This window comes from Chaetodon trifascialis, chromosome 8 (assembly GCF_039877785.1).
Source record: "Chaetodon trifascialis isolate fChaTrf1 chromosome 8, fChaTrf1.hap1, whole genome shotgun sequence".
Classification (NCBI taxonomy): domain Eukaryota; kingdom Metazoa; phylum Chordata; class Actinopteri; order Chaetodontiformes; family Chaetodontidae; genus Chaetodon; species Chaetodon trifascialis.
Window position 1 is genome coordinate 3,281,617 of NC_092063.1, and position 9,072 is coordinate 3,290,688.

The following is a 9,072-nucleotide window of genomic DNA, read 5'->3' on the forward strand; positions in this document are numbered from 1 at the left end:
GCAACAGAAAACAGGCTTTATAAACTCTGAGCTCGACCTCACACAGCAGGCGAAACACCTCCTTCTTCGCGGGGACCTTCCTCCAATCAGATTTAGGGGCACCTGGATGGATTGCGCTTGTGTATTTACAGTAAAAGCACGTCTCAGGGATTACAGTCGCTCATACAGTAGAGAAAGCTCCACATAATCACATTAGACCTGCAAAATTCCACATGCTCTTTTCCTGCAGGTCACGAGACGCGCTGGAATCAAAGACATAACTTTCAGACAAATATAGAAATACAGTCAGTGGTGGATCATAAGTACTACCTTTACACAAGTACTGTACTTACATATTTTCATTTTATGCTTCTTTATATCTCCACCACATCTCACAGGGGAAAATATTGTACCATCTGTATTTCACAGCTGCAGTTATTTGTATATCCCATACAAAATAAACGATAAGATCATAATTTATGATGCTTTGTTAAGGACTAAATTACTCAACAGTGTATATAAAGAAGTGGAATTTAACATCACCAGATAAAACATACGAGTGTATCAGTATTAAAGATCAGATAACATAATGTATAGAAATATGATGCTAACACAGTTTGCTCGTAATATTTCTATATTTTTACTTAACTAACATTTTGTATGTGCATGAAGTATTTTTACATCATGCTGTTGGTGCTTTATTGCATGCAGTATTGCGTGGTTATACGTTTATGTGAAAAGAGGCGTGAATATTTTACAACGACACCAGCATTAATCACTGTAAAAACTCTTTTCGTAGGCTGGTTTGGAGACACTGTGAGGCCTCTGTCAGAATAATAAAAACACGTGTTAATTCCACTGTTTAAAGTACAATACAACGGGATTATATTTAGATCATGGGGGTTACATTTGGGTGCCACTTCCACAAAGCATGCGCTTTCAAACACAATACGAATAGTCTCTTAAATCTCTGCTGAAACCGCCTGACTCATTTTGGGCTGCCCGTCTAATTGACGCTAATTATGTGCGGATTTACTCAGAAATTCATGTTGCTGCTGATGATTATCTGCCATCATATCTACGTCATAGAAAACTCTCGAACAGTACTTTATATTAGTAGCAGTGACAGTAGCTGAAGATGTACTGCACGTAAATGATGAATTAGAGTGTGTGAAGTATTGAAGTGTAACAGCGAGGCGTTCGTTTGTGTGTCATTAGAAAAACAGGTCACAGTCTGCTGAGAGGGGCTGTGAGGGGAGGAATGCAACGTTAATGAGGATTATTGAAGCACTTGTGACTCCCTAAATTCATCCGGCTTTGTCCTTCCACTATAAAGTGACTTTGTTGAAAGATTTTTTGTCTCCATATCATATGCCAAGCTGTGACATTGTTTAAACCTCTTTTTAAACAATGTCAGCATTCACAGCAAATCCTTTTCAGACCTGTTTCATCTGCCGTCACCATGAACCCTGTAACTCCCTTCAGGCCTCGACGTGTGTGCACGGACTCACAGGGGGGTAATCATGCAACATACTGTAGTTCATGCTAAGCTAAGCTAACCAGCTGCTGGCTGCAGTTTCATATTTGCTGTGCAGACATGAGAATTATCAATCTTTTCATCTGACTCTCAGCAAAGAAACAAGGAGGCCTGATCCTCCAAAATGAACAACTTTTGTCCCAAATGCTGGCTTTACAGTCCTGACATGACCTCTCCTGGGTAGAGGACTTTGGGACCCGGGTATCCAGGTCTTTTTGACTGCAGGACAGAAAATAACTTTCACAAACTGAAACAGTAAGCTGACCTCTGCTTTCATATGTGGATTTGTGCTTTTATGATTTTTAGCCTCACTTCTTGACTCAGTTCCTACAAATTGTTTAATGTTGACAGTTGACTAATTAATGTCTTTTTAAATAGAAAAATGTGAAGTGAGGATATAAACAGTTTATTTATTTATTGCACTCTGTGTGTACCAAAAATAAAAAAAATCTATTATGAACTCCCATAAGTCACAGAAATGAGGAAAAGGCACATTTTAATTTGTGGATAATATTTCTATTGCATCTGATTACAACTTGATACCCAATGAGATGTTCAGCACCTTGTTGCCTAGCAACAAGAATGTGGCCCATCCTGCTGCCTTCATCTTTTCTCCTCCAAAGAGCCACGGAAAGAAGATACATGAAATCTCACATAAAGACAAATACTTTGTATACAGTATGCCGTTACATGTCTGACAAAATATACAGTGCAAGTGTAAGTACAAGTAATGACATTATACACAGAATAAATAGTTGGATGTATAATTAATGCAGTGTTTACACAGGAGAATATATGTAGTGCGATAGTAATGCGTCGTTGTTTTGGTACTTAATGACTGTAAATGTTCAGGCACGGTGTTGCTTGGCACGCATGCAGTGTGTCAGTCTTTCCAGCAGGCGGCGCTGTGAGATCAGCGCGCTGCAGTGGCGCCGTTCAGAAGGAGAGCCGCTCCAGTGTGATTGGAGGAAGTGATACATCAACAAAGAAAGATGGCCGAAGTGATAGAGCTGCAGAAACTGAAGGTTGGTGGAGCCTTAAATGTGCATTTATTAGGCATTTTAGGTGAATTAATGATTAAATGTTGTGCTGTAGACGTTGTTTGTGACAATACCGGACAGCGGGCTGACGGGTAGCTGAAAGGTTTGAAGAGCAAAATGTCTCCGCCGGCTGTGAAGGCTCCTAACAGGCGTGTGTTCACGTTGTCCACTCAGCTGCGGAGCTAGCCAAGCTAACCATACCGAGATAGGTTTAACACCTAACGTTAGATTAACAGGCAGCTGGGAATTCGTTTAAATCAGCAGATAAAGGTGTAATGTTGAATTTAAACCGCAAATGTAGCTGTTGTTGTTGGATGCAAAGCGTGCCGCCATCTCCGTCCCGGCCCGGTTAAATGAACGGTATCATGACCTCCGTCTGTCTTAAACACCGAACAAGGTTTACAGTCGATGGTCTGCATGAAAAAGCACCAAAGAGGCCATTTGATTGTATTAAACAGGTTGCATAGTTTAGCTGCAGTAGTTGATACTGAACGGACAGTGTCTTTCTTTTGTCTTCAGTCACAGTTAACGTTAGCTGGACTCTCTAGTATCCACTAGCGGTTGCCGGTTCATGTTCATAATGTTTTTCTTTTTTGTCTTGAATTTCACCTCATGCAAGGGGCTCAAGAGAAAACACAAAGACTAAATCATTACTTTTTTTAATTAAGGGCGAAAAACAAAATTGTACGGGAAACCGGAGGAGGAAAATCGAAACCAGATCAGCCGGTCCGGCTTCGGTCTGTGTCTCACCTGTCTGATAAGATAGGCTTTTATTTATCCCACAATGGGGGAAATTCACATGTTACAGCAGCAACAAGACAGAGTGCAAGAAGTCAGAGGACAAGAAGACAAAAAAATTGCACAAATGTTATATACCCTTTTTTTAGTGACATATGGAATCAATAATAATGGTCACTGGTTAATCTGAGTCCTGAACATGGATGAGCACTGGACTGAGTGTTCTGCTCAGTGTTTAAGCCCAAAATCCCTTCAACTTGAAAACTTTTCTCAACGGGATGTTGTTTATGGGTTTTTGTGGACAGTAGCAAAGATGATCATTTCTGCCACCAACACAATATAATGAATTAAAATTCGGATGCTCAAAGCAGTGTTAAAAATAACATTTGAAAAAAGCCAATCGCAGCAAAACCTTGTGTCTGTTTAGTTTTATTTGGCTCTGCATTGTGCTAAAGAAGTCAGGTCAGGTTTTGAACTTGTTGCATTGACAGTCACACTTGTGTTTCTCTTGTTTTAGCTTGCTGAACTGAGGCAGGAGTGTGAGGCCCGAGGTCTGGACACCAAGGGAAACAAAGGAGAACTCATTGCCCGACTGCAAGCCTATCTGGAGGAGCACGGTGAGGCGAGACACCCTGTGACTCACTGTAGACATGGTATAAATACGAGAGTGGGTGGACAATAACAGTTCTGGTTGTGGTCTGGATGAATTGTTTCTGGATGCAGTTTTGTTATTAGAGGCTGCATCCTCTTAAGTTTTCCTTTCTTATGCATCCCGATTGAGATAAAGTCACTGATCTCTCCCTCCGGCTCTCTTACTCTCTGCTCTCTGGCGGTGGGAAATTTCTTTGTCTGTGATCAAAACAACAGAGGAGGATGTGGATGTGGATGTGGATGACGTGCTGGCAGAGGATACAGAGGTAATGGGACTATTGGTGTTTCATGATGTGAGCGCTTCTCATTAGGCTGCTTTGTGAGACCGTCATCAATGTTTCCATCTTCCTTTCAGGACTTCACTAAAGTCGAGAGTGCCAACAATGTAAAGGTCCACAAGGAGTCTGCGCCTCCGGAGGAAGAGAAGTAAGTTTATCGTCACATGTTAGATATTTGATATGTGGTACTTTTTAACACATGAGCCAAATATGCAGTAACAAGGTGGACACCCAGAGGGCCCAGACCTCCACCGAGGCTCATAGTCCACACTTCTACGATATTCAGATCAATATATGTTTGGATATATTCCCATAACCATCAGAATTACGGCAAAACATGGTTGTGCAAAGCTGATCATCTCAGCCGTTTCCCAAAATGTCGTACTTTTCTTTTCATTTGTCTTTGTGACTCCACTGTGAGTCTTAAACAGAAGACTGGGACGTGTGGCAGATGTCAGGCTTCATGTTGAGCTGATGTGCTACATCTTGGTCATCGGGTTTGGTGCAGAAATCCCCAGATTGATACGCAAGGGTTTATGATTGGTCACCAGTTTCCACCACAAAGACATCCTCAGCCTTTGCTCACTCCACTTCTTTTTGTGTTTGTCTTCCAGAAGTCCTGAAAAGAAGGTGGTGAAAATAACTCCTCCGTCCTCTGCCAGTGAAGTACGTATGACATGTTTTTCTTTCACTAATAATTTGATTGGAAGCTCTTAATCTGTGTGTTTGAATACAAAGACGGTCACGTGGAAATGCTCTCTCAGCTCTCAGTGAGTGTGACAGTGACAGTGTGACGGCGTAAAACCAGGAAACACTGTAATTCTACACACTGGATTCATTCACGTTTGCAAACCTCCGTCAACACCTCTGGCAGCAGCTTGTGTTCTGATGTAAAACTCCACCTTTTGTTGAGCAGAGACTACAGAAGAGAGCTGAGCGTTTCAACTTGCCTGCGTCTGCTGAAAGCAAAAAGGCCATACGTGCAGCGAGGTAAGACGTCACCGGGGCCCGTCTGGCGTCTTTCAAAACATACTGCCAGTTTATGACCATTTGGATTTGATTTTTGTAGCTTTGGCCGTCATTCATATGAGTGACGATGACACTGTGCTCACCAAGGTTTTCCCTGAGATGAGCTGAACTTAAATCAAAAAACAAAGGTGCCCCACACTCACTTAGAAAAGAGTTTTGGTTGGTAAATTAATTTATTCCTTTCTTTGAATAGAATGTGTTGGTTTGTGTCACCCTCCCTGAGAAAAGTCCAGAGCAGAAAGAGGAAGTAAAGCCAGCAGAAGTGCAGCATATGCAGTTAGTAAAAAAGAAAAAAACTCTGTACTTCTGTTAAAACTCTCTTTTAAAACATTTGCTTTTATTGGAAAGTGTCTGTACTCTACATTTTGGTAATTTTGCTTCCATAAAAATATATATTATTGACACTTTGGGTCGCAAAAGGATCAGCTGAAGCGCGAACCTGTCCCCTTCAAAATAAAAGTCTAGTCATTGCTGCATCAGTAATTCCTTCATTGATGAGTCCACTGCTGTCATAACTGATAGAAATGATGGCCAAAACTCTAAAATTAATATCCAAGTTGGTGTAAATTGGACTTTAAGTCTGTTGCCACATCAAAATAATTGTTCTCCCTTTCTTCAGGTTCGGCTCAGTGACCGAAGCTTCCAGTCCCTCTGCAGGTCTGTTGTCTCTCTAACTGGCTTTGTGTGTTCTCGATGGAGCAAAAGTGGATGTGTAAAGGCGTGGGGACGAGGGCTTTCCTGTGATGTTACAATGATTACTTCCCAGGAAAACACCTCTCTTTGCCTGATTTGTCATATTTGGGATTTCACGCCATAAATGTCGTCGTCGTTTCCCGCAGTGACGGGGAGTTTAAAAACCGTAACATGCAGGTAGAGGAAGGACCCACAGGACTCCCAGTGAGTCAGAGCACATGCAGCCTCTGCAGCATGTTGTTTCCAAGGTTTGAGGAAGAGGAGAATAGTTTATTTGCAAAATTATGGTGATCTTCTTCGCTCTGATTTAAAGCGTATTTAACCACACAGCTGGACTGTGACTGTGATCCAGTTTTATTACTGTGATATTTATTTACCTTGTGCCTCCAACTCCTTCGGCAGCTCCTTTGTTGTTGTTGTTATTGTCTCGGGGTTCAGTTGAACCCTTCAGGCCAAGGTTCGCTCCTCCCTCGGGGGGATAGTTTTCTTCTGTTTTGCCTCAGATGCTTGTGGAGCGAGAGTGGTGATTATTTTGAAATGACTGCAGATGGAAATAAAGAATAAAGAATCACCTCATGAATCATGACGCTTTGAAAACATTTCAGGTGTTTCTCATACAGTTCAGTGTTAAAGGTCTGTCTCTGTTTTCTGCTTCTCACCTCACAACTTTATTCATGTGTCTCCCAAACAGGTGTCGTTGCAAACAGTAAAGCTGCTGTAAGTGTTTGTCCATCGTTTAGTTGGCACATTTCTTCATCCTCCAGTTAATGACATGAGTTCATGTGAGTGTTTTTGTGTCTTGTAAAGGTGAACCTCGATCAGCTGAAGAAGAGAGCGGAAAGATTTGGCATGAACGTTTCGTCCGTCTCACAAAAGGTGACGAGCACACGCAGAAATCCGTGGTGTCATTCGACTCGTTACATTTTCCAGCAGCTCCTTGTTCAGATTAGAATCCCGCCCTTCTGGATTTACAACTGTTTTGGTCTTTTCCAGATTGAAGAGGATGAAAAGCTGAAGAAGAGGAAGGAGAGGTTCGGGGCCTTGACAAGCGCAGGTTCGGCTGGTGCAGCTGATGTTGAGGTGTGTTTTCTTTAACCGTCGGTGCGTCTTTGTTACTGTTCGACCTGGAGGTTGTACTGCACAGCATGTGTGACGTAGCCAGGTTTTCTTAACGTGAGCCGTTTTGACCAAACCTGAAACCCCAGTCAGAGATGACGAGCGTCACGATGGTGATCAGCTCTTTTTTCTTTGGGAATTACTTTATGCATCACCAGCTGATTGCACGTCGGCTCCGGTGTCAAAAGACCACGGCCGGATGTGAACACTGCTTTCATAGCTCGCCGCTCGGTGACATCACTGACGGACGGATGTAGTCTTCTTCTCTCAGCTGAGAATCTGTATCGCTCACGGAGAATGTCGTCCGGAAAAGAATGAAAACTTTTGGCTGACAGAACAGAAGCTCCTCTGGAGCAGCTGATGCCTGACTAAGGTGTTCACCTTGCTTTGCAATGCTGCCCCCCGGTGGACGGTAACGGTCAGTTATATTTCATCACGGCGCAGGCTGTGACACGAGAACAGGTGTGTTAATGTTTGTCTTCTGTGTTTCTACAGGCAAAGAAACTGAAGCGAGCTGAAAGATTTGGAAATGTGTGAATGATAGATCCTTCCTGTCTTTTTTTCCCCCTTTTTTCTTTTTATAAAGCGTTTTCATGACTGCACAAACAATTCCACGAGACAACTAACAGGATTAAAATTTTGTGATTTAAAATAAATTGTTTTCAATTTTTTGATATCTGCTTCGTCTGAGTCTTGTTTTTTTGTTTTTTTGCTTTGTTGTACCCACTTGGAGTTTGCCACAGAGTCACAAACTTGACCTGAAATGCATTATCAACACAAACTCACATTCATGGGACACAAAGTGCTCTGAGAGGTGTAGACTTGAGATTTCAGGACTTTGGACTTTTGGCTGCTGTGGGACTTTATATTTTAATGATGCAAAAACCTTAAGTGTTGTGTTTTGAGCTGGTAAAGTGCTGCAGTCCTGACAGACTTGCAGCTGATCTCAGTAATTACAACTATCATTACAAGCCAAAAAGAAATGTAGAAAACACCAAACTTCAGGTAAACAATGTGAATAAAATCCTTTTTGAGTGCTGCACGGTTTCAATGCACCTTTTCATTTCATTTACTACAAATTTTGCTAAAAGTTTTCTGCTAGAATTTTGTTTTTGGAGCAAAATACGCTTTTGTGGGCAGAAATTCTTTATTAGATCATTAAAACATTAATTTGTTTTACGTTGCACACATAAAAACCAAAAAGTCATAAACAGACATATCATGAGAAATCTCTCCAAACAATAACTGTATGGACAGCTGGCACATTAAACAGTGATGCCATGGTGGTGATGTGGTGCCCAAAGGTGTGAATGCTGCCACCATTAAGACCAGAATCAAGACCAGAATCAGAAAAAGCTTTACTGCCAAGTACGATTTTACACATACAAGGAATTTGTTTTGGTGATGTTGGTGCATGACAAATCTTCTAAAAATAAACTATTAAAAAGTAAAAAATATAACAATATAAATATAAATACGCAGTCTGTTTTTAGGTCAAGACCAAGCGCACCATCCAGTTTGTGGACTGGTGCCCCACTGGTTTCAAGGTCGGCATCAACTACCAGCCGCCCACTGTCGTTCCTGGTGGAGACCTGGCCAAGGTCCAGAGGGCCGTGTGCATGCTGAGCAACACCACTGCTATTGCAGAGGCCTGGGCTCGCCTTGACCACAAGTTTGACCTGATGTACGCTAAGCGTGCCTTTGTCCACTGGTATGTGGGTGAGGGGATGGAGGAGGGAGAGTTCTCTGAGGCCAGAGAGGATATGGCAGCTCTGGAGAAGGATTATGAGGAGGTTGGTACCGATAGTCTGGGAGAGGAGGATGATGAGGGAGAGGAGTATTGAACAGGCATGCATTCCACTGTATTGAATTCTGATCTCCTGTTGATGTGAAAAATAATGCTTGTTGTGCAGGTTTTTTAACTTGCCGGCGTGAACGACAACCACATCCTGTCTCTCTCTGGCTTCTTCTACTGAATTGTAGGCAGAACAATGCCCTTGGCTAGTACAGT

General features: G+C 42.1%; 2 protein-coding genes across 3 annotated transcripts; both read left to right on the forward strand.

Moving 5' to 3' along the window:
* Positions 1–2,465: 2,465 nt before the first annotated feature.
* On the forward strand, positions 2,466–7,735 carry sarnp (SAP domain containing ribonucleoprotein). 2 transcript variants are annotated; one of them, XM_070968575.1, is made up of 11 exons: positions 2,466–2,541; positions 3,812–3,928; positions 4,164–4,211; positions 4,301–4,371; positions 4,838–4,889; positions 5,140–5,213; positions 5,872–5,909; positions 6,637–6,662; positions 6,753–6,821; positions 6,939–7,025; positions 7,557–7,735. In XM_070968575.1, the coding sequence occupies exons 1-11, from the start codon at positions 2,509–2,511 to the stop codon at positions 7,596–7,598; spliced, it is 657 nt and encodes a 218-aa protein (XP_070824676.1). In that variant the 5' UTR covers positions 2,466–2,508; the 3' UTR covers positions 7,599–7,735. The 2 variants fall into 2 exon arrangements, with proteins under 2 accessions (XP_070824676.1, XP_070824677.1); XM_070968576.1 differs by having other exon boundaries at positions 3,812–3,911; positions 4,162–4,211.
* A 606-nt stretch (positions 7,736–8,341) lies between these two features.
* On the forward strand, positions 8,342–8,905 carry LOC139335237 (tubulin alpha chain). The gene is made up of 2 exons (XM_070968743.1): positions 8,342–8,365; positions 8,555–8,905. Exons 1-2 carry the CDS (start codon positions 8,342–8,344, stop codon positions 8,903–8,905), a joined length of 375 nt encoding a protein of 124 aa, XP_070824844.1.
* The last annotated feature ends 167 nt before the right edge of the window (positions 8,906–9,072 follow it).

What these genes read in the sequence shown, in the direction of transcription:
- sarnp (XM_070968575.1), top strand. Translation starts at nt 2,509, where the DNA reads ATGGCCGAAGTGATAGAGCTGCAGAAACTGAAG. An exon ending in TGCTGGCAGAGGATACAGAG is followed by an intron (nt 4,212 to 4,300) that starts GTAATGGGACTA and finishes TCTTCCTTTCAG; the next exon opens with GACTTCACTAAAGTCGAGAG. An exon ending in TTGCAAACAGTAAAGCTGCT is followed by an intron (nt 6,663 to 6,752) that starts GTAAGTGTTTGT and finishes TGTCTTGTAAAG; the next exon opens with GTGAACCTCGATCAGCTGAA.
- LOC139335237 (XM_070968743.1), top strand. Translation starts at nt 8,342, where the DNA reads ATGGTGGTGATGTGGTGCCCAAAG. An exon ending in TGGTGATGTGGTGCCCAAAG is followed by an intron (nt 8,366 to 8,554) that starts GTGTGAATGCTG and finishes GTCTGTTTTTAG; the next exon opens with GTCAAGACCAAGCGCACCAT.